We start from the raw sequence: 25,584 nt of genomic DNA on the forward strand, positions 1-25,584 counted from the left end.
AGCAGCTCGTAAACATTGAAAGGCAAGGCCATAATCCATCTAGGTTTAGGGCATTTTCATAGAAGTGATGCAGAGCTGTGTCAATTTTAATGTCATGCTATAGAGAGTGCATGCAGCTCTCTCCACTTTAGAGGATTAAAAGTGACCTCTCTTACCAAAATCAATAAGGGCAGCTTGCTGTGACTAATAGGTTGTAGAAATTCAAAAGAGACTGTTTGTAACACTGAGTTCATTCTCCCTGTGTCTCTCCCCACCCAGCCCCAGACTCGCTGGCAGGTCTGCACTTTGACACGTACATTCAGATGGCAAACCGATGTCTGTTCTCCTCCCAGGAACCAAACCAAGCCACAAACAATTTACTCACATATTAGGGAAGAAAGAAAACTGATATTTATCTGATCAGACAGGACTTGGAAACTTCTGTAAAGAAACATCTTAGAGAAAACAGAATAAGGAAATAGTGTAAATGTACATTTTTGGTCCCTAGTATGCTTTTTAAAAGTCCCTTATGTATTATTAGGACATCAACTAGTAGCCAGATTCTTCACAGATTTTTTTCTCACTTTTGAGGAAAGGCTTTTTTCCTTCAGATCTTTGCCTAGCTGCAATAGGCTAGAAATTTTACTTCCATTACAGTCCATGGAACTGCCCCAGAGATGTATGAGGTTATAACATCCAACTGTAGCATTTGTTAACTACTATGGCACATGCTCGGTTGTTCTGACTTTTCTCTTCTCCACTATTCCTTTTGTTACTCTGAAGTACTTCAGATTTAACAGTCAGGTTCAGTGGCTTTTAGAAATACAATAATTTCATACAGTACTGGAAAATGGTCCTGCTACAGTGTGCTCACAATTGGTGTAAAGCGAATTTTCAGTTTCTCATTTTGTAACACTGTGGACTACTAGCAACTCAGATCAAGATCTCTTATGGTTAAAATACCCTTACTCTCCTGGATGTCTCTAATTTCCCATTTATTTTGCTTGAGGTACAAATTAAAAAACCTTACCCACAGTTCATAGCATGTGGATTTTCTCCATATAACAATCAAGATCATTGTCTTTATGCCAAAAAAACAAGACTTGCCTTGGGGGAGCAAGGGAGAAAAGGGGCTGAAGTGGTGGGAGGAACCCAACTGTAAAGGTTTAGGAGTCCCTACGGAGGTTTATAAATAGACGACTGCCATGTGCAAAATGTGAAAGAAACCCAGTCAGCATAAGAACTTGCTGCTGTTTCAAAATCTTCTATGTCCACTTCACTTAGATAGTAGACAGTTATAAACAGACAATAAATCAAGAAATTATTAGCATCCGAATTTTGGCAAGATAATAAAATGTTTAGGGGTATAATCAGCAAATAATAGGAAAGATCTGCAAGTGAACCCACCAATTAATGATAAATAGAACTTGGCACAGAATAACTTCGCCAATGTGGATCTCGTTAGATGGCCATGGAACCTGTTCCTGCGGCAGCCCTTGCTGAGGGAGGGAAAGGTGAGGCAACCAAAATGTCAGAGTACCCACCCCCTCACAGCTCTCAGGCTCCAGGATTGTAACCACCTGGGCCAAAATGACAACCTTATGCTGAGTGAAGGCCATACCGTGGTTCTCCAGCCTTTAATTGATAGGTTTCCGGTTCTCAGCTTTTGGACCTTTGCTCTGGAATTCCATCTAAACAGAGATGACCAAAATCGTGCAGCTTTGCTTGCTCTGGAGAGTGAGAATTCCTCTCTCCTCTGCTCACCTGTTTTATTAATGATACCTCTTAAAGAGAGAAATGCCCCCAGGCAAGTGATATCAGTTAAACAGATAAATAGTTCATGCACCAGGCAGGGGGAAGGGAAAGGGGAAGAGACTCCGGCTTATTAGACTAGAAACAGACACACCATATTAATACAAAGAATAAGCATATGGTTCTAATAGGCTTTCTTAAAATGATTTATCAGCTGTGATTAAGCCCTCAACCAGCATGTCTATCTTCATAAATAAAGTAAAAGTGCACCTTGCTCTGAAATATATCAGCAGTATCTTATTACCTACCCAACCATATATGCTGCAGTCCACTTAAAATTCAGCTCTGGGGAGCAGAGTTTGTGTTTAATAGCACAGTGCACACTCTAGAGAGATTGCCAAGATTTAGGGGCTTTACCTAAGAGACAGACTTACTGAAAACACTTCTACAAGGAAGGTTTATCCCTTCATCGCGTGCCATCCAGTCCATGCTGCTGAAATCTGAGCAGGTAACAAGAAAGCTGTGCCATTAAAAACACTCATAGGGAGACCAACGCAAAATGCACAACAACTATGCAATGTTGTTGTGAAGGAAATGTCAGAATGAAATCAGGCAGACTTCCTTTTTTGGGGATAGCCAAAATATACAAAACACAACAAAAACCCAAACATTACAGGAGGATGACTCAACTTCTTTGGGACAGAGACAATATAAAGCAGAAGGAAAGTGCACTGTCCTGACTGAGCTGTGCAAGATGATTCATCAGCTGGAATTCAGAAGAACATGGAAGGATTATGGTTAGGGAGGTTTAGCTCAATCAAAACCGTATGCCCTCCAATATTGCCTTTCTGCATGCTATAGTCACTTACTGCTGGAAAAGCATTCAGGTCTTCCCTCAGAGTATGAGAATCTAAATAAATAGATCCATTCAAGCACAGCCCATTGCAACAGAAGAAGGTAAGACAGTCCTGCCTGCCAGCAGAAGATAAGATGTTCTGAGCAACAAGCCTAAGTTAAAGCCCATTCCTCTGAATATTTTTTGCAAGGTCATGTTATGAACTCTTGACAGATTTTTTCTGCACAGTTATGCAGAAGCTGTCCCTTCTGTAGCAGTTCAACATGATAACAAAGTGCCTGGAATAAGTGCCTCCACTACAGATATATGCTCAAAACAAGACTCTCAAAGTCAATGAACCAAAGTGCCAACTGCAGAATTCCCATGTAAAATGTAACATATCACCACGTGTCTACCAGGAGAGCTCCGCAAGTTAAGAAAAGCAGTTAAAATACAGCAGGCCTACCCATCTGGAGAGAGGAGGAGAGCATTCTTCCTGTCTTTAGCAACACTGAACAACAGCTGATAAATCTTTAACACACATGGTTTGTGCGATGCCCTGTGCTGAGGCTAAGGAGATATGGAATCAATCCGACGCTCTGCCACAGACTTCCTGTGCAATTTTTAGCACGTCACTTGTGTCCATATCCTTTATGGTAGCTCAGTGATTCACTCCTGCTTTATTTCAGTGAGAGCAAGACACCAAAATGCCTTTGAAGATCTCTATCAATCTTTTGGGGCCACACTGCTAAAGATATTTAAGATCCAAAAGACACAGAAAGCTGCTTGCTTGGCAGAACCGTGGAGGGGAAATATCTCCATGGCAATATCACTCCATGTCTGCAATTTCTTCAGGAGCTTGGTGTCCCACTACAAAGGAGCTCTGGAAACCAACATTCTCTGAAATCTCTTCTTCCTTAGAAAATAAGAGAAAGAATTCCCATTCTCCACAGAAATGTTGCAAAAGTTAATAATTAAGAAAAAAAAAAAAAGGGATTTTATAAACCAGCAGATCAGTAAGTCTATTTAACCTGACAAAATTAGCACACGTGAAAACTCAATACAATCCAAAAGAAAGCTTCTGATACAGAGTGATAGTGTATCTGTACAGTACCTTAATGTGTCACCCAGAAGAAATGATATGAAGATGGTCACATCTGCAGACAAACAAATGTTATATTTAAAGTACGGGAACTATCATATTTCAATCTTTCAATCTGGGATAATATTTTGGACTTTGAACTTGAGAATTAAGAATGACAGAATTGCTGGCTGGTCAAGGGGAGTGATTGCCCCACTCTATGCTAGTGTGGCCTCACCTTGAGTACTATGTGCAGTTTGGAGCACCACAGTATAAGAAAAACATAAAGCTGTTAAACAGTGTCCAAAGGAGAGCAACAAAGATGGTTAAGGGTCTAGAGAAGATGTATGAGTATTGGCTAAAGTCACTTGGATTGTTCAGCCTGGAGAAGAGCAGGCTGAGGGGAGGCCTCAATGAGGTCTTCAGCTTCCTCACAAGGGGAGCAGAGGAGCAGGAGCTGATCTCTGCTCTCTGGGGACAGCAACAGGACCCGAGGGAAAGTCATGGAGCTGCGTCAGGGCAGGTTCAGACTGGATGTTAGGGAAAGGTTCTTCACCGAGAGGGTGGTCAGGCACTGGGACAGGCTCCCCAGGGCAGTGGTCATGGCACTGAGCCTGCTAGAGTTCAAGAAGCGTTTGGACAATGCTTTCAGATACACGGTTTGATTTTTTTGGGTGGTCCTTTGAGGTCCCAGAGTTGGACCTGATGATCCTTGTAGGTCCCTTCCAACTTGGATATTCTATGATACTAATTTTGAGCTATCACCTTGACAACAGTTTAAGTGATTGATAAAGTAACAGGTTGAAGCTATTACAACAACAGTACCCTGTCATTTAGCTACTGTATTAACATAAATCAAATCTAGACATATTTTTCTTCTGCTATAACATACCCACCACATAATCTCAAGAACAAAATAAGAAATCAGAGGGAACTTTGACTTGAAAAAAAACTGTGGGCATTCTTACGTGTTTAGATAAATACATGCTGTACAAAATATCAGTCAATGAGAATCAAAAGTGCTCTGGGAGCAGACTTGAGTTTGTTGGTTTGTATTACTTCATGAGTGAAATACAGCTGTTTCTGAGCACTTGCCTCTGAATTGTGTAGTACCAGCACAATATTCTTCTGTTTCATCTCAACCAGCCCACTGGGGTTTCAGTGTATTTATAAGGAAAGAACAGAGCTAACAGGATTGCTGTAGAGGAAGGGCACACACTCAAAAGTTATACCATTTTACATTGGCACACTGCAGCATTGACACCACCTCCCAACAAGATCATGCTTAGAAGGAAACCAATCTGCAGGTCTCCTATCCTGCATTACTAGAAAAATAGACAGAAAAAAAAAATAAATCTTGAAACATGGCTCTGTGCTGCACATTAATCATGTGAACCTATGCAACCATCATATTTGTCTTTTTTTATTCACTGGACTATTTCATTTTGCTGATACTTTTCTAGCAGTAAGGTGCCTACAGTGAGACAGTCTATTAGAACTGGAATATTAAGCCGTGTTGAGGACTTGCTGGCTACGAGCTTCCTGTACTGACATTGAACTACCTACATTATAAGCAAGCTCTAGTTGTTTCCCTGCCTCATTTGCATGGTTTACTTATTATCTTGCAACATTGAGTGCTGATTAGAAGATTTCAAAATGGCAGGATAAGCCTGAGGAAATGATGCATCCAAATTCTAGCATGAGCAGAATGTGATTTTAAAAATGACTTCATATTGAAAACATTCAACTCACTACTTCTAAGTGTTACTGTATGTAGTATTCTACGTGGTGTGCTGAGTGCATTTACATTCTCATTTCATGCAGGGAGGTCAGACAAGAGGCATTTTGATGAATCAGGTCCAATTAGTTCACAAATGAATCCTGACTCTTCCCATCCTTGACAATACTCCACCAGACCCAACCTTAACGCTAAAAACAAGATGTGACAGGAGGGCCTATCCAGTAGCAGCAAAGGTCATGTGTTTGCAAGTAAAATGCATCACAAGAGCTTTGGGTACTTAATGCTCAGAGCAGCGCAAACTTAAAACCTGCAGCTAGCAGGCTAAGGTGCTAGCATTTGCTGCCTTGCTGACTTGGGCTGCAAATTTTGTCTGAGGCAGAGCTGTCAACTTCTGCCTGCCTCAAGCTCTTGAGAGCTTTAATATTTACACTTTGAATGTGGAAAGACAGTATAGGTATGCTTTTATCTATATTAATTTTGGTGGTGAATTTGAGATTATGCTTGTGTCAGGAAGAGTGCCATCAAGAGGATGCAAAAAGCCTCTCTCATATGATTACCAATATGCTTATTTCTGATCTACAGCATCCTTTGCCTTGAGGGAGTGGGCCTTTCTTGAGAAGAGACTTCTTGCTAATATTTGCTGGTATAGACAATGGAGGAGCCAAAACAAACTGACAATCTCATTTCCATTTATAACTTTCCTTTTCTCATTTCAGTTCAGGGCCTGGAGATCCTCATCACCACTATTACTTGAGTCTGTTCAGTCCCCAAGAAAAAGGCTAACCCAAGTATAATTCAAGACATGGTCTTTGATGGATGAACTTATAATCTTCATAGATAAGATATATCAAGTATGGGAAGCAGAAAGAGACACTACTCCTACTTTACACATGAGCAACCATGACAGAATGATAGTGATTTGTTCCAGGTTAAACAGCTAGGATAGTAATGTAAGTGCTTTCCCCTCAATACTACCTTTCCAAAAAGGGTACATACAGTGTTCCTAGAACTATGCACTCAGCAAGTCACACCTAATTTGAAATGTCACCAGTCTGCATAACCAGCTTAATCACAACAAATTCTCATGGATTACCTGTGGGTTCCCCCTTCCCAGGAGGGAAAGAGGGAAAGAAGAGGGAAAGAAAAGCTAATTGGACTGTATTCTTTGAGTTTTCAAGTGACGACTCTCAAAGAGGGGGAAAAAAAGTGTTTTTCTATTATAAGATTTCAGTGTCAAGCTGTGTGCTAAGCCACAGTGATATACTAAAATAAACAAAGCTTTCTTTCAGACTCCAAATAAATTAACCTGACCAAAAATATTTTTGGAAGATTCTTCTGAGACATGACTAAGACTTTCATGCTGCTAGTATTGGTCTCTCAGTGCTGGTAGATCTGTTACAAGAATGCTACTTTGCACTTATTCCAGGTACAGGCTGTTAGAAGTATTTTGTTAGCACTAGTTACAGAGGAGTCCCCTTCTGTTGTGGCCTTTGTTTCTTGCGTTTGTGTAAAGCCCTTCTGGGGCCTGCTTCAGATTCCTATCTTTTAGTCAGTAATGTATGAATGAACATACAGCAGACTAATTGAAAACACAGAACAAACGCTACAGGTTAACTAGCCAGTGTGACTTTATATGTATATAATTTCTCCCTCTTCCCATCATGCTTCCTGGAGATCACTAATGGCAGCTGCAGGGGTTAGTAGAAGGAGGGCAGAATAAGACATCCAGAGGCCACTCAACACCTGGTATTATCAGGTAACTTGATGCCCTTGACTAGGCTTTAATCAGATTGTGCAACTACCCCCTTGTGAACTGAAATGGACTCTGCAACATCAAACCTTGTAATTTATGGCTAGTTGCACAGAAGTACACATCAGTAGATTTCTGCTCATCTCCTACTCCTGAAAGCAAAGCAGAAAGAACCACTTAGGAGTCCTCTTTGCAAATTATCAATACTGAAGACATGGGAAAATACAGAAATGTTCTCCTTAATTTTGGCCAGTTCTCACCCTGGCAGCACACAAGAAGCAAAAGTATTAAAAAATTAAATCTAAAATTAGATACATTTATCTCATTACATCACTGTTTCCCAACATCCATCTTGCATGTAAAGCTGTAAAGGTTGGTCTTGGATTCCACACCCTTGACCAAAACATGGACTGTCATATTTGGACTCTCTTTTTCCTTGCTCAGAATGCTATGTCACAGTCTCTCTCCTCTTCTTCAGTATCTGTCCCAATCTCCCTCTTTATAAGACCCAAATAAACCATTCCTAGACACCCTTCTCATATTTTTTTCTACATGCTGCCTCTCCCTTTCTGCATTTCAGCAATCAGCCTTACCACTTTTTTCCAAAAAGCCCTCTAGTGCCTTCACTTTGTAGACATCAGAGTACCTCCAAGATCCCAAAATGCTGCTATCTCCAGATTTCACCAGCCGCAGCAGCCACACTCACACATCTCACGTGTATGAGTTTTTAATTGGACAGCAGTCATTAACAAACAAAGCAAAAGACACAATACAGCAGCCATAAGAAACAGCACCTACATGGGAAGCACTTGCAATTGGAAGCACAGGCACTTTGAAAGGCAAAACAATGCTGAGGCAAGCTAAGAAGTGCCCTCTGGCTTTAGCACCATAGCTGCTTTGTGGCCTTCTTTTCTTACTTTTAGCCTATGGTACTGGTTAATGTTCAAGATAGACAAATAGAGCTTACTGTGAGAACTAATCCAAATAAGACAATGTCCAATACTTGGAGAACTCCTGTGGCAGGGGACATATCACATAAGATTTCCCAAGAGCTGCAGAAATGGGAAAGAGGAAAACAGAGGCACAAAAGGGAACACTGCGAAGGGGAGGCATTTTTCAGGTTATTCAGGGGTGGCAAGGAGGAAGAAGGAAGCAATATTCTCCTTTAGGAAGCCCCCCGTGACGTACGTGTTTTAGTTCTCAGAAGCAGCCAGAACTTTGGATGCTTACTTGAAAAGCTGAAGTTTCACACATTACCTCTCACTGACATCTATGGTGCATTAAGCTATTTCACAATTCTCTGAAAGTTTTAACAGCTCATTAGGATCCCTCAAAACAGTGTAACAGTCTTTGGCCATGTGAGCTTACTTAACCCCATACAAAGTGGCCTATATAATTCAACCTAAACATAGAGATACTGAGAGTAATGTAATACTAATTGGAAACTGAATACATTATCTACTACGAATTGCAAGTTAAAGTTTGTCCCTTCAACACAAATCCTTGGTGACAAATAAAGACACATGATAAAGCTGGTAAAAATGACAAATAAATCCAGGGATCCACTGTGTTGCAGAGGTAAGAGCAAAACAACTTTTTGGAGTAAATGCCTCCTCATAATCCACATTTCCCTGTACTGTATTTCAGCAAGTTTGCAATCCTCACTTCAAAGGTGATATAATTTTCCCAAGCCTCTCCCTCAAGAGGTGTGTGGTTTTTATTATAGTTTACTTAAAAGCAGAGACTTGGAATCAAACCCTGGCAAACACAGTTACACACTTTTAGAAGTTTAATGCTGTTTGGTTTTTTTTTTTTTTTTTGGTGGTGGTGGTGGTGGTTTGGGGTTTCTTTTGTCAACTGTTTCAATAGTTTGAAAGCATGTCACAACTTAGAGTGCCACCTAGTTTCTAACCGAAGGGTTACTACCAGGTAATAGAGCTCAATCTGCTTTCAGAGTGTCTTTAAGGGGAGGAAAGGGTTCAGTCTGCTAACACTCACCCTTTTGTTGTTCTCTTCTTCTTGTGCCTTCCTAAACTCGTGCTCTAAGGAGCAATCGATATCATTGAAGAGGCCCACTTCCTCACAGTTCTTCAGAAAGCGCGTTGGTGTAGGAGTTTGATCTGAGAATATGAAAAGAAATGATCACTGATATTTAACATTTAAAAGAAAGAGAAACCGTCTGCCAGAAGAAGAGAGACTCTAGCTAACCTCTTCATGCCATCCCACTCCTACCACATCATCATTAAAAACAAACCACACAGCACTGAAGTTTGACTATGAACTGCAGACAGACAACGCTTGCCAGCAGTGTCTGAAAACAGGCAGCAGTCATCGTTCAACCAGAAAGAAAACAGGCCAGATTTTCACAGAGCATGTAACACAAGTGTATATCCTTAACATGTGCAAATGGTCATTTAACTATGCATAAACCTCCAGGAACAGGCACATGCAAAACAACACACAGTCTGCATGATAATGCACGTTTCCACCACAGCATGCAGGTAACCGTAGCAGAAGTGCACTAATTAATGTCTTCAGTGCTTGAAACCACCTCCAACATGCACATACTCTGCAACACATGGGGAGTTAGCCATGGTATGATGAAATTCTGCTTCTAATATAATTTTTGAAGGAATGAAAATCTAAAACTTGACCACAAAGAAGCATCCAGGTATGTTTTTATACCTAAAAGTGTTGATAATATATATAAACTACAAGATCTGGAGTAAAATGTTTTTTAATGCATGCCTTCATCTCTAGGAATTATCTCTAGGAATTAATCTCTCAAAAATTTTAGGGAAGGATAAGATTCTCTTTTATGTCACAAGCTGGAGGGACTCAAGGTACAAGGTTTTCGGCCTTCTTTTCAGAAACCTGCAAGACAGATGAGCATAACTGCCCTGTGAACTGTTGCTCCAGTGGTGACCTCAGCTAGTCTTTCTCCAGGAAATGAAAAATCAAGCCTAAACTTGGGAGCCAGCAACTCTTCAAAGACCAGCTCTGTGGCAACTGTATTCATTCTGAGACAAGATCTTCACTACTCCACTTCAGCTTCCTCATCTCCCCCAAAATTACAGTACAGAACCATATTAACAAACCTATATTAACAAAACCTCCTCTTCTATGTTAGTTTCTTATTGTAGTTCAATATGCTTTGTAATACCTGATTTTATGGAAAAATTGGACTGTCTTCAAAAATCGTTTTCTGCATAGTCATTGACAACTATCCTATTGTTTGAAATTAATTCTTTAAAGAATGAAAACTCTGTCACACTAATCCCAGTTGCCCACACTTGGCCAATTCTGACCTCAGAAGAAAGCTTCACACTTCAGTGAGGTCTGGAAGAAAAAAAAAAAAAAAAGTAGTTTTTTGCACCTAGCTAAGCTTGGTCAAGTTCCAGTACAGGGGGGACACAATGAGCATTACATGATCAGGATAGAAACACAAAGCAAACAATAAACAAAAGGCAGCACAAAAGGAATGTACACAAGAGAAAATGCAGTTTCCACTTGTAAACCGAGGGGGAGGGATCAGTCTCCTCCCTTACAAAACCAAAGTGGAGCTAACTTCCACCTGTAGAAGGCATGATCCTACAGGTTTGACCTTCTTAAGTAATCTAAGGGATAATACACTGGTTTGCATTTATGTTCCACCATATTGATGTAACATTAAAAGCAAGTCCTTAATGTTAAAGTTCTGGTTTATTTCTTTTGGCTTGAGCATTATACTTGTGAGCGTAAAGGAAACAAATCTCGAGTGTTTGGGAATGCACACATATTTATCTATTAGTTTTCACAGCTGACTACTGTATTACCAGAGTCAGAAATACAAGACTTTCCAAGACTCTCACAAAAACTCAGCATAAGGAGCCAAGTCAACGATGTGCTGACGTTGATGGGGACCGAGGGCACTCAGCACTTCACAGGTCCATACCCTAAACAAGGGCTGCCAAACTGATCTCTAGGGTAACCTCACTGAACTCAGTAGATTTTCACCAGAGTTGTCTTTGGACCATGGACTGGAATTTGCACTGGAAATTCAGTGCACTAAAAAGCAGGAGCAAAGGATTTTATTTCCAAAAAGGATTAAATATTACTTTAGCAAACACCACAATGGCTTTGTAGAAAAACAGAAAGCTAATCCTTGCCAAGTATGGCATAAAGGGTATGTTAGTATTTGAATGTGAGGCAAATACACGAAACACCTTATTTTTAGATGTAGTATATCCATATCAAATAAGAAAGGTATCATTTTCTTGACCAAGATGAGAAATTAGGTTTTCATAATAAGCAAGCAGATAGCACCACTTTAACCAAAACCAAAAATCCTAAATTTTCTTCAGAGGGGCATGGGGGGAGGTAGGGGACAGGGTGGACAAGAATACACTAACATAGATGAAGTCTTGTTATTTGTGTTATTTCTCATTAAGGTACACAGCCCATCAAGAAATCAGGCATTACAACAACAGACTACATCAGGTCAGAGGCAACTTGATGGGTAATAAAGCAATTATAAGATAGGTATAACTGAAGTCAGTATGATTGCTCCTTATTTGCTCAGCATCTATTCCATGAATGTAAGACAGAAAAAAAATCTCAGTGAAATAAATCCACTTTAACAGTGAAAACAAACAATTCAGAGGAAATGTACAAAGGCTTCGTACTGCTTTTTCTAGGTGTACCAAAAGTGTATCTTCTGTGCCATAAGCAGACTGAAATAATGAAATGCATTGTGTTACATACATTGAAACACACTGAGCCATGGACAGTCTTTCCAGTTAACTGCTTTGTTATCTAGAGGTATCAAAGCTGGTAGATTAATGACACTATTTACATTACCTACATATCAACACAGTGATCATAAATGACTACATCAATCTCCCCATACAGTTGGTGTAGTTTCTATGATCCAAGAATCTGACCAGCAAGAATTCAGAACAAGATTGTATTACAACAGACAGTCCCCCCTTCCCTCCTCTCCTCCCAGTCAAGGCAGAGAAGAAAAAAAAAAAAAAAACACCCTGAAATGCATCCACAGACCTTCTGGAAGCCAGCTCAGCCAGATGTAAACCAAGAGCTCTTTCTGCCTTGCAATACTTCATCCTTCAACATTCATAGAAACCAGAAGTCCATGAAACCTCTGTGTTTATATGAGAGCAGAACTGATAAAGATCCCAACTTTAAAATGTTGAGACTTTATACATAGTATAGTAATTACACTGCATCCACTTATTCCAGGACTTCAGGGTTACCAAACCCAGTGGACTTTCTTTGCTCCTGAGGCAACTATTTTGCCCCTAGAAAACAAGTTCTCCTTCAGAAGGAGGGAAATTTTTTAGAAGAGATTACTCTCAACATCACAGTTATTTTTTAACCTAAATTAGGCAAGCTCTTATGTTTTAATTGGGAACAATATCACAAATGAGACCCTAGCATAAGTTACACATTCAGGTCTCCTAGAATTAACAAAATATTCCTAATTCTCAGCACTTAAAAATGCATTAATAGTTCCAACAGCTTGTGCCTGACCTCACTGTTCCCTGTTTGGTACAAACAAACCTTTTGTTGCTATCACTAGCGCCCACAACTATTGCAGGCTCACTGAGAACAGGGCTCTGGTTTGTTGTACTTCAGCAAGTGGATGTGCCAGACCCATCTGGACCAAAACTCAGACAGAGTTAGCACCACTCTCAGCATTCCTGCTGAGGACATGAGTTACTGTAGGAAACTGTCCTGCATGCACACTGTTAACCATGCAGCCCAGGACTTCAGTGACCCAAGCTGCATTTTGAACTGGGCAGTCTGGGACTTGGCTCAGTTTGAGTTAACTGTAGGTATCTGGCTGTTTGTTATGTTGGCCAGCCATCCCAATCCAGTCCTATTGTTCAACAAATAAAGATCTTTCCATCTCAAGCTGCCACCAGCACTTGTTTCCTGTGCTTTCAGGCATCTCCCTCTAGCTAACCTGTTCCATCTGACAATTAAGAAGTTATTTCTATCTGACCTTTACCATTAGGTTGAACGCAGAACCCACCAAGTTTCAGACTGGGCAGTAAGTATTTTGTTCAGCCTGTTACTTAGATGAATAATCTGACTCTCTAATTACATAGTCATAGCCAGAAAGGCTGCAAGAAACATTAAGTTCAAATAAACCTCAAAAATGTAAATGGACAACATAAAAGCCCCAGAGCAAGATCAGAAGGTATAATCTTGTGCAGATCCCAACTCAACCTATCGTATATTAAAGGAGGAAAGTCAGCAATCAGATTTTGAGTGGAACCTGATACACAGAATATATTTTGGCTGGCGACTATTTTGAAAATCTGTCCTCAGCATCTGAAGTGATGCATCTTGCTTCTCCAGACATATTGAAAATGTGCTGTAAGGCTATGGGAAATTTGAAGTCCTCAATAAAGAAAAAGATTCCGTTAGATATTCACTATGCTTGGCTGTTCGTTTCTTTTTTCTTATCTTTTTTTAATTACAGAAATAGCCTCTGAAAGGACACTAAGTCTCAATATACTGCTTTCAAACCAACAGCCTTACTAAGTACAATACCATCAAGTGCAACATTAGCTTGTTGTATAGAGAGTTTATATGAATCATCCTCAATCCATTCTGTAAAACTACCTCAGATCCCAAAATTTCATCCCTCAAAGCATGAATGAAAACTTTAAAAGATGATACCAGTTAAGAAAAAAAAGAACAAAAAAAAAAAACACTTCCATATTCTTAGAGTTTGTATTGACCATTAAACTACTGCAAATATTATTCATCCTTAATAAAAGCTATCTAACAGCACAGCTCCAAAGCGTAACTTGATTCTTCATCTTTAAAATGTTTAGTCTGACGTGCAGTAATAACAGCCATTTGGCTTGTTCAGCTGTGGGCTCTGTTGAAGTTATATACTTACCCATGTTATACTTTCCGGCAATGATAACAAAGTCAGAGTAACAGGACTAGGACTGAAATTTGAAGGGCTGCCCATCAAACAGCCACAAGAGAAGAGGAATGTCTTGAGAAAGTCAAGAAAGTTTCTTCATTGATTCAGCAGGATACCACCCAAGCGTACCAAGAAGCTCAAGGTAATGAGACCTCAGGTAGGTGACAGAAGAGTAGAGAAGAAAGAATTGCACCCAGGTGCACCTAGCGGAACTGCTCTCACAAAGGGGCTCACAACTGTGTGCTCCCAAGAGCTTTACTTCCAAAAGACTCACTGCCTGAACTACTGATTGGGCTTTCTCTGAGGGTATACATACTGGGTGCAACACATCTTCAATCTCTTTTGGTTGCTCGGAAATTACTCGCTCAAATTTTAGAAGAAAAGAGTGCAATTGACACTTCATTATTTGGTAAAGCAAAAGACACAAAAGGGAAAAAGAAATCAAAAACTATTTTCCTTATATCCAATCATTTTGAACTCTACAAAATTTTTGTCTAGATAAACCTCCCTGTACAAGTCACAACAAGAAAGAAAATGAGTCAACCAAGGATGACATAAGTCACCTCACTGACACAGGTGGTACCTGGAAAAGTAATGCATTTGCACATTTGCAGATACTCTTTTACATCTGAAGACTTTCTGTCTCTACAGTGGGTTTTGCAACAAAAATAAATAAATAAATAAATTAAAATAAAATAAAATAAATTAGAGGATAGGATTTCAGTAAGTATAATGAGGAAGAAACAAGGGTTCCATACAAATAATCCTAGTCTCCTCTTGATCTGCTTTCAGCAGTTTTGGAAGGGCACTTTTTTTCCCCCCCTCAAAGATGGTAAGGTTTCACTCCTTCCCTTCTCAATCTAATATGTAAGGAATCTCGGTGTCCCCCCCTCCCAAAGTTCAGTTCCATACAGCTTTTAGTACTTACCTGGAGGGAACAATCTGTCCCACAGACTTTAATATTTCAGTGTTGTGAAAACAACAACAAAAAGCTTTGACGTGCTTAACAAACTACTGAGTTTCAAAGCAATGTAATGTTCAGTTAGAACATTACAACAGCAGAAATGACATTTATTTCAGTCAACATAACTATAAAGTTTCCTACAAGGATGACTAACTCACAAAAGTTTCACAAGCTATTCTGTGTTAACTTGAATGGCTCTCCTTTGGCTAAAAAAGCTGGAAATGGAAATTGTCAATGACTCTCTCCCCATACTCACAACAAGGCCTTAAAACAAAAATTAAATACACACACAAAAAGGAACAAATAATATTACTAACCTTTTTCTGTCTTTTTAAATGAACATCAATTTATTCAACAAGACACACACTTACATTTTAATGAAATGACTCTTGTGGACTTTCATCAGAGAACATAAACCTGTATAGTGAATGTACCTGAAGCTTCTGAATTAGTTCAAGATTTGCCAGATACAATAGAACTCTTTCTTCAGTCAGCATCAAAAAATTGAAGTAAATATAGTGGAGCTAGGTGATAACAAGGAAAGCTCTTGGCCAGACTTACCATATTAATCAGCATAACACCAATAATTTCAGCTGGGTCATAGAACCTTGTTTATTAAATAGTGAACCCAGCTACATAACAACATATACCTTTATATATAGCACATAATTTTACCTCCCACTGGCAAATTGATATTTCAGATCTCATCACAGATTTCACATGAAAAACATGTTCCTACTTCCTGAATCGTATTTTGGTCAGTTTCTAAGATGTTATATTGGTACAAGACCCAAACCCCATCAATTTTAGAGTCTACCTCCAATAATCATTCATATAAGATGTGCTTAGCGCATACTAAATATTACTGATGTTATATTGACCCCAGACTGGGGCTTAGTTATGTCTTAAAACATAGAAGATAATACTAATGGCTACCTGAAAACATATGGCCCATTATTTTGCACACACTACTTACAAGTTTTTCACTTTCTTTTTGGAATAACAAGTGGATTCAAACACAAAACGACACATTAAAAGATAGTACACAACATACTGGAAAAAAACAGAGAGACTGACTTCTTGACAGCTTAAAAAAAAAAAAAGAAAAACAACACCACTCAGTAACATTGCACCTGGCTTATTATAGGGCAATTGCTGCTGCAATTCTTTGAAACTACTGATGACAGAAATAATTAAAAAAAAATCAAATGAGCAAAAATGAAAAAAAAAAAAAAAAAAAAACAAGAAGGAAGACATGAAGACAAATGTCTAAGAAAAAAAGTCTGTCTCTTTTTCCCATATATCATTATTTTTTCATTACAAAATCTAAGAATAAAGCATCTTAAACTTTAAGGTATTTAGATTTCCCCAGGGTTTAGCTGGGTAATGAAACAACAATTTTTCAGTGTCTCCCTTCAGTGAGGGGAAGATCTATGATGCTTCCAAACTAAGGACTGCAAAATGACAAACACATCCACCAAATGAACATAAAAACAAACAACATGCACTACAGCACGAGGTTGCCAGGCCATTTTGCTCAGACATGCTTGCCATAGTCTTTGAGAACATGTACAGCTTTTCACTCTCATTATTACGGAGGGTATTCATACACAAAGTGCAAATAATACATCCATCAGAAACAATTTGTAACCCTATTGGACACAAAAATCTGCCCTTCTACATACTTAGCTGGCTATCTGCAGGTCTAGGGGCCCTACTACCAGCGGCAGTGGTGGAAGCCCGTCCTTTTTGCCTCAAAAAGCAATCCATCAGAAGGAATGGGACAGCTGTATCATCGAAATTACCAAACATAAATGGAGCTAATCTACTCAGGGGACCCTTGATGATCAAATATACTCCTTAGAAACTGCCCTAGAGCCAAACTCTTGCCAAACAGAAAGTTCTAACAAAACTGAGCACTTTTGCAGGGTGAACATGTTCACAGCACAGATGTCTTCAAGCAGTTTCACTGCCAGAGGTAACTGCCAAGTGCAAGAGCAGCACTTTTTCATTTGTGCTTGCAAACACAGGATTCTGTGGGCATAGCCAGCACACACACACTTTAAAAGCCCTACTCTTCAATGTACTACATATTGGTTCTTACTAATCTTAGTCCACTATGGCACCTGCAAGAGTAATAAGAGAAGAAATTCTATTTGGGATGAGGTCTGCCTGATTTTTCACTGGTACATAAAGTCCCAAAAGAAAAGACCAACAGAACAAAAGCCAAATCAAATATTTGCAAGGAATTGCTACTGAACTGTGTTTTCCATAAAAATGGAAGTGGTTAATACATAAGTGTTAGCCTGTTGGAGAACCTCTTAACCATGATATGTGTGCACCTAAAATGGCCAGAGGTGGAAGAATTTTTGCTGAATAGGAGAGGAGAGAAATGGTAAGATTAGGGTTAGTTTGACCTTACCCAGCAGTTGCTGAATGCCAGCAAGCCACCAATGTGTTGTTACTCCAACAAGAGTATGAGAAAACCACATAAACTAAAGGCTGCAATTGCACATAAGGATAGTTCTGTATCCAATATCTTCTGCGTGTGATTTCGGAGCACGGGGAGCGGAGATGCAGAGGGGAGTGTGGAGAGAAATGGTTAATTCTAGGGAGAAAGAGTACTGGATATTACCCACTGGTAAAGGTTTACCTTTCTTCAACTGGAGGATTTACAGCTATTTAGAGTGGCCAGGCCTTTACGAAGGTGGCTCACATAAAGGTGGCCTGTTACAGCTGCTGAAGTGAGCCTGTCAAACTTAAAATAGTGAGTCTTAACAAGAATGGTACAAAGGCACTTCATTAACACGCTCACTGCTGGGCTCCCAGGTGACATGCGCTTAAGTGCCTGTATTTCACTTGCATGTTGACAAGGGAGTCAGTGATAGAGCTGCCAGCATGGCTGAGGTTCAAAAATTTCCTTCCCTCTCATGCCAAACCTGTGGGAAGGCATAAGAATGGCAGCTGTCTTTTTGTCCAAAGGTATACATTCTAGCTTATTCCACCTCTACTTGTTATTTAAGTGGAGCTGGGTTTTTTTGAAACCAATCTTGGAGGTATTTTGCCAGTAGCTTTCCAGTAGGAGTCATGCTTTCAACATCATCTGAATAGTTATCTTGACTCTTGAATTTGTGTCTTCTTACCTGATAACATATTATCTGTTTTTATTGAAGGAAACTTCAAAGTCATTTCATGTTTGTGCCTGTGAATCATCAGATGATCCTCTGTTGGAAAACGCTGTCAGGCAAACACAGAGAGAGAGGAAGGGAAAAAAAAAAAAGAAAAAAAAAGAATTTAATTCTCTAATAAACTTTTGGCATTAGACAGAATTTCAAAAATGAGAGAGAGAGAGAAAGAAATGTATCCTGCCAGAAATGTGTCCAAATGGCACAGGAACAGCAAGTGAATATGAGTAACAAATATCTGTACTTAGAAATGTATTTGCTGCAGAAAGGGATCATGTATTTGCTTTAAAAAGTTGCAAGACCAAGTTTTGGTTTCTAAGGGTCACGGACACATTCTTCATTACCACCAGCTCACAGGTCACCACGTGTCTGAGGAACTGTGATAACTGCTATTGTGTATACTCTTAGCCCACGGCAAATGCAAAGTAATACAGCATATCTTAAATCACTTCACTGGATTTTTCTGCTTTTGAGTATTTCTGCAACCTCTATCTGCTGAACAACAATAAAAATAATCAAAGAAGCCAGCCTTCGCCTACCCAAAAGTATTCACGAAAAATTCATCTTTATTTGTGGAAAACTGGTATGTTCACTTGATTAAAACTGCCAGTGCAATGGTGCTCAGTAGCTAACAACTGTTTACAATCTTTTACAATACTAAATTAACTTCCTTCCCTTTGTCAAGCACAGAAGATGGAGTCCTGCTTTGGAGGAAACTAACAGGTGTGCTAAAAGTTTTTGTTTGTTTTTGTTTTTTACAATCTGATAACATAATTTTACAACAAATAGCTTCTTTAAAACAAGACAAAGAAGAGACAGGCTTGAAAAAACTCTGAAACATTTGAATACCTGTGCTCTAAGAGCGAAATTGTTTTCTTCACCAGAAGGCGCATATACAGACCTTTGTTACAAACTACTGTAGTAGTTTTAACAGGGTTATTTCAGGACTAGCAAAGGCCAAGAGATGTTTACCATGGCTTGGGGAAAAATAAATATTAAAATCATTTTTTTAAGCAACAGGTACAATAGGACAAAACTGTCAAAAACTGGCAATGACAGAGTTAAAGCGACATAAGGCTTTCAACACAGCATATTCTTGGCTAAGTGACTTTGATTGTGGCTATGGTATAAATAGCTGCAGTAGGTTACACCTTCTAAGACTTTCTCTAAGCCCATAGACAAAGCAGCATAAATAATGGGAATGAGTTTTCTGGAAATAAATAAATAAATAAATAAATGTATCCCCAAGAACTTTTCCTCACTGTCAAATCCTGGTTCATTGCTTACTCATCTGGAAGAAATGCAGCACTAGAAATTTAAGTTAAGAACAAATGGAATTTGTGAAAGACCTCGCTCAATGGGATTGTGAGACAGAAAACATGTTTCTTCTCATGGAAATGGATTTTCCTTCATGAAACGCCATACTTTGTCTTCAGGGTGAAATCAGCCAGGCTTAAAGAGGGCCTTGTGCAACTGAGGAGAAGCTGTTCCTTCAGTTCAAGCTTCTGTGTGTTTTTTTGTAAATTACTTTCTTCCTTATGCAGAATACCAACATCCTTAGCCTCAAACACACATCTGCACTGGCTGATGGACAAGCAAGTCCCCAGGCAGCTGAGGTGGATTCCTGTCAATTCCTCTTTTATAATAAAAAGAGATCACATTTTGGAGTGAGAAATTAAATGCTTTTTATAATGAAGTCACATCTACACTTATCACTTTCCCAAACTGTAACTGTATGCAACAAAATAAGATCTCTGAGCACCTAAGTGAGCTTTTTTGGGTCAGCTTCCCTCCACTGAGTGAAAACACTGAAGTCCTCTGATGTGAGTGGAAGTTTGTTCTAGAATTTAATAAAACGTAAACAAACTTTGACTATAAGACTCAGATGTTTTTATACTACCTCTGTGACAGAGTAGTCCAGTGAGGGTTTTAACTCTGCCTGTGGAGATCTGGAGGCACAAGTCCTTGGTCAGAGAGGCAATCAGAAAGATGCACTCCAGCGTCTATAGAAAGGCTCCCACTTAGTAAAACGGCAAAGCTGCTCATGGCCTTTTGTTAACAGGATCTCAGAATTCTCCTTTTTTTTTATTTCAGTTCCTAACAAAAACAACATCTACACTCTTGTGATAATCACACGATACTTTGTTCCCCGTCATTCCACCATGTGAACATAAAGGTTTGTAAAAATATGAGCCAGTTGAAAACTTTCAACACAGAGGGAAATATTATCCTCATTAAGAGATGAGGAATCTGAGAAATGGGTAAGCTAAATCACTTAAAACAGATGCATACAGGAAGCCTGTGGCAAAAGCCCCAGAGATGTCCTTGCCTGAAGATTTTACTTGCAAACGCTTGTCACTAAACCAAATCAGGGTGGGAGGTGTCCCACACAGAACTTCCCTCACCACTACATGGGAAGAGATCATAGTATTTTTTTTTTATTTTTAGAAGAAACACATAAGTCCCAATCAAAAATCTCAGCATGTAAAATACTTGTCACTTCAGGCTTTTTAAACTTCATTTTTTTTTCAATATAAAACTTCACGTTACAGGTCAGATCATATCCTCAGAGGCATGTGGTGGATTGCCAGTCAACAGGAACCTCCAACAGGAGCAGAATTTATCTATAGGCTGCATTTTCAATGGAGAATATTTAGGAGAGATCTCTCTCAAAGATTAGCTATTAAAAAAAAAACACAAATAACAAAAAACACAAAATAAGGTGGCATTTATTTACATATTAAAAATCATCAGGAGATTTTCCGTATCTATTGAGAAATGTAATACATTACTTTGTACATATGAGCAAAAAAAAGACAAATGCATCTTGCCTCGTGTGTCCTCTCTTACTAGCTCCTAAGGAATTTGCAATACTTGATTTGAAATATTAGGATTAGGGATGAGGAAGAAGCAGCCTGAGAAGCACTTCTACCAACTCACTGTTGAATGGTTGTTGTGTTTGCTTTAAATATTTTGTAGTAATATCTTGTAGGGCAAGGAGGGAATTGGGGGGTGGGAAAGGACTTAAAGAAATAACAAAAAAAACAACCCACCCACATTATTATTAGACATGTGTTAATATATCAGGAGGCATTATACAAGCCAGAGCTAGTGCTGAGGACTCAATTAATATCACCGCTGACTCCACTCACCTGTGAGCAGCCTGGGGCACTGCAGACAAAAGGCCTCTCCTGCTCCAAGTTCATCTTTGATTCCTCATAAATCTACATGTTAAAAGGGGGAGGGGGAAAGAAAGGGAACCTATGAATATACACATTCTAAACTTCACACGCACATGCAACATGCAGTCTTCACGGTTTTTACTTTTATTTCAAACTCCCAAAACAGACCAGGGCAAAGTTTCATCCTCAAAGTACTAAATTTGCTAATATTCAGCAGGCTCCCTACAGTTTAAGCTCTTATTACTCCTTCCTGAGTACATATTTACTCTGAAGGAAGAAAAAACCCCATTAGGCTTTCACAGCAGAAATCCTGCCTCAGAAAAAAAGCATATGTTCAGTGTTGTTATTAGATAAGACCGTGTCTGTTCAGAAATATTTTGAATTAAGGGTTTTTACCTCTTTTTCTTTGGTTCCCGCTGAACCACATTAAAACCAGACGTCTGGGTTATTTCTGAGAAAGAGCCCACTTTTTGAAGTTCTTCAGCCTTATTGTTCAATATTAACAACTTAAATACATTACATACAGGCTCTGTATATGTACCATACGAATCTGCATCAACAGCCTTTAAAAGACCAACTGGATCCTAAGGAGCTTGACAAGTTTTGCCTAAAACTGCAGCTTCCTCATAGCAGTTACAGCCCTGTAATTTTGCCCTAAAGCCAGGGGGAGAGCTCCTGGGTCTTGAATAAACATAGCAAGAGGAAAGCATTTGCCCTCAGACTGCAGCAACGCAGCTGATTTGGGTCAATATTACTGCAGTGTCCCTGAGCAGCATGAACAAAAATCATTTGTTAGTAACAGCCTGGGACTTAAATAAGTCACTTATTTCTCAGTCTTTTGAGCCTGTTGCTACAATTGGCATTACAATTTGGAAAATAATAGGTGACCCACCTTAAAGCACGATGTATGACATTACAGTTTTAATCCCTTAAAATTCAGTCTGACCACAACCCCACTTAGACAAATATCTGAGAAGTATTTGTGTGAATCTTTCATGAACAAAAACAAATGTCGTGGTGGAGAAGAATTTAATTCTGAAGCTACAAAAATTTGAAGGACAAGTGCTGAAATCACTCCACTCTGCTATTTTTTTAAACCTAATCTGAACATCTAATTTTTTAAAACCACAGTTTGTCACTTCCAGTTATCAAGAATGTCTTTACCATGCTTACTTTTGTTGTTAGATATGCTTTTTTTTCTGACAGTTGCCACCATCCCCTGCAAGCATCCCCCCATTAACCTGAACATCAGCCCAGACTTGTACTTACAGAAATTATTTTCAGTAATGTACGTTTTCCAAAGAAACAAAACTGTTGGGTGATAACTTTTCTTTTTCCTTTTAATTATAACTTATTCTAGTGGATAGCATTAGACTGAGAGTAAACTTCCTACTTATGACCAGGCAAAGAAAAGAAAGGCAGCAGAACATCCTTTGCCATCTCCACCGACTCCCAGTAAAGAATCCCCTCCGATTTTTATTTCACTTTTAACCTCCCCAACGACTCTGCCCCTAAAGGTGCTTGCTAATTAGTACTATCTGATGTTCTTGGTATAGACACCTGTACTAAAATCCGGCTGAGACAGGCAACTCATTGCACCAAATACAATCAGGTGTCAAGAAAGACCCTAGCTCAGCTATTTAGCTGTACAAGGCAAGAACTGAAATAACTACAATTGTACCTAATTTACTCCCTTAAGATTATTCATATCCTGTTTTGATTTAACTTACATCTATGTTAAACTGAAATAGAACACTCATAATCTGAAATGAAAGAGCATGTTTACATCAAGGCTTATACTAAAATAACTAAAGGTGTTAAATTCCTTCTAATTTCAGTTATTTCAGTTCCAGTCTGTGCATAGACAGGCTCTTCAGAGGTGAAGTAATAAAAATTCTCAGAATTAATGCTATTCTGCTTGAGAGAAACAACCAGCGGGGAGATAACTGACTAAACAAACAAACCCCCACAAAAACAAAAACAAAACCTCCAGCTAGTTTGATTTTTAAATCCACCTCTATTTATGGTATGTGACCCTGGGATGTTGCCTTTCCTAAAGACCTCTTCACAGAATAAAAAGAGAAAAAAAAAGACTTTATCTGAGATCTCAATTACCCCTGCAACTGAAGCACTGCCAAATGTTTATGTTACCTCTTCCTCCCCTCCTTGGGGGACAGTGACAACTGCGTTTTCAATAGCAGAACAATGGATGATACTCAGTTAAAGAAAACAGAGGGCAACAATTCTGGTCCCAAGCGTCCAAGTGAATTTTAAAACGTTGCCATGAATTACTTGGATCTTGTTTCCTACTTGAGTACTGAAAATCTAAGACTTCTCTCCCCTCCCTAATCATCGAGATTTAGTCCCAAAGTCCATAGGTATGTGCTTTGATAACGATTTTATAATTATCAGGGTTATCTACGTAGATAGTGTGAAATGAGCACCAAAATAATATGCTCAGTGTAGCATCCTGACCATGAGGATTGACTCCAGGAAAATGTGGACTTGGATTTTATTCTCAGTACTTCAAAAAGGTGTCAGATCCAACATCCAGTCATTTACCACAAACATACAAGCAGCGGCTGGTTCCCATGAAAATCACCCTTTGCAGACGATTTTCAGAGGCTAAACTTAAAGAAAATGAAAGAAAGTAATAATCTGGAATGGCTACATCATTTGTGCCCTCCAGGATACTGCCTAGCATGACTTGACCCATAAAACAAGTTACCAGATAGTACAATGCCCTCAAGTCAAACTGCACTAAGCACAGTTTGTGTTTACATGTAACACTGTCACTGCAGTTGTGACTGTAGTGGTGTTGATCTCTTAGGAGAGTAAATGAGTGAAAGCTTTTTGAAAGGGTGTATGACTACCCTACGGCAGTAACTCAAGGTTTATGCCTGAATGCTGACCAGAAATAAGCAGCTGAAAATCCAGACTATGAGCATGAACCTCCTGCATCACCCCTCCCAACTGAACCCTACAAGAGCTGCGGGTGAACGCAGGCAACAGGGGATCTAACCCCAGGTTTGTAACCAGAGGATGGGAGTTCACAGCAGCAGAGTTTTTTTTTTGGTTATGCACAGCACAACTTGCACAGCATCCTTTTCAAGATGCAGTTGAGCATCTCCCGTCCTGCAGTTCAGACTAAAGCCAGGCATACACTGTCCCTGGCACCCAGACCTCTTCACGCACCTCGTTTCTGTTGCAGGGCCACACAACCCAGGTCTCCTTTTTCACGGTGCTCGCAGGTGGTTCAGCATGCACGAAGGAAATAACGCAACCAATGGCAACATTTCTACTTCACCTAATAAAAATAAATCACAGCAACCTTTCCATCTAAATTAAGGTGCTTATTAACCTTCAGGGTCTTAAATATTCAAGTTACACTCATGCACCTTCCATGGTGCTACATGACTGCCAAAATTAATGCACACAAAGAATATCGAGTAAACTTACGATGACTGAAAAGTTTAAGGATTGCTTGGCCTTGTTTTTTTTACTTCTTTTTATCAATAACTCAATTTGCTGCAACTTCATGGCCTCTTCAAAGCAACATACAAGAACTATAAATATAAGTGAGCACTTATGTTGATATGTCAGCATTAGTTCTGATATTATTAACAATAGGCATGAATGCATTATGCAGCAGAAGAGGGGGTTGAATTTTAATAGAGATGTTAACAACATCTGTCAGCATTTATTGCCCTATTGTGACCACGTAAAGAGCCTTACTGGCAGAATATGTAAGTGAGGAAATCTGCTATGCTGTTGTAGCCTGCCACTCTTCTGAAATATCACCCTGCTTAGGAGCAGCTAAGGTATTCCAATTAGAAAAATAAATAAACAAAATATAAAAGAAACAGAGAAAGATTTCTCCAAGTCATGTCACATGGAAAAGAAACAAGTAAGCTCTGCAGCAAGCCAAGATATTCTTCCATTTCTTCATTTCTGTATAAGATGCTACCAAATATTTTTATTAGAATTAATAAAACTGAAGCCCGCAGTGAGGAATACAAGAACATAACAAAGAAATAAAAAAGCAAACAGAAGAAACAAAAACACCCTCAGAACACAGCAACAAGCTACATCCCCTCTCAGCAGCATCCAGGGGGAAGCACCCCATGCTCCTCAAGGAGATTTTTCAGAGCCCCATGATTGTCCCTTCTGGA

At 39.2% G+C, this 25,584-nt stretch overlaps 1 protein-coding gene across 10 annotated transcripts in view; it reads right to left on the reverse strand.

Annotated features, from left to right (window-relative positions):
- CREB5 (cAMP responsive element binding protein 5) overlaps positions 1-25,584 on the reverse strand; it is a 259,614-nt gene that overhangs the window by 195,766 nt on the left and 38,264 nt on the right. For 4 of the 10 annotated variants that reach the window (XR_014580464.1, XM_083825947.1, XM_083825942.1 and 1 more), the window contains exons 2-4: positions 21,383-21,454; positions 18,189-18,282; positions 9,137-9,258 (exon numbers count right to left, since the gene is read on the reverse strand). Coding sequence is in view for 9 of the 10 variants with exons in the window: in XM_083825942.1 (XP_083682068.1) it covers positions 9,137-9,258; positions 18,189-18,282; positions 21,383-21,454 (288 nt within the window). In the remaining variant the exon portion in view is untranslated. The other 6 variants (XM_083825945.1, XM_083825944.1, XM_083825943.1 and 3 more) reach the window with 4 other exon arrangements.

Source organism: Anser anser (genome assembly GCF_964211835.1).
Source record: "Anser anser genome assembly, chromosome: 2".
In the NCBI taxonomy this organism is placed as follows: Eukaryota; Metazoa; Chordata; class Aves; order Anseriformes; family Anatidae; genus Anser; species Anser anser.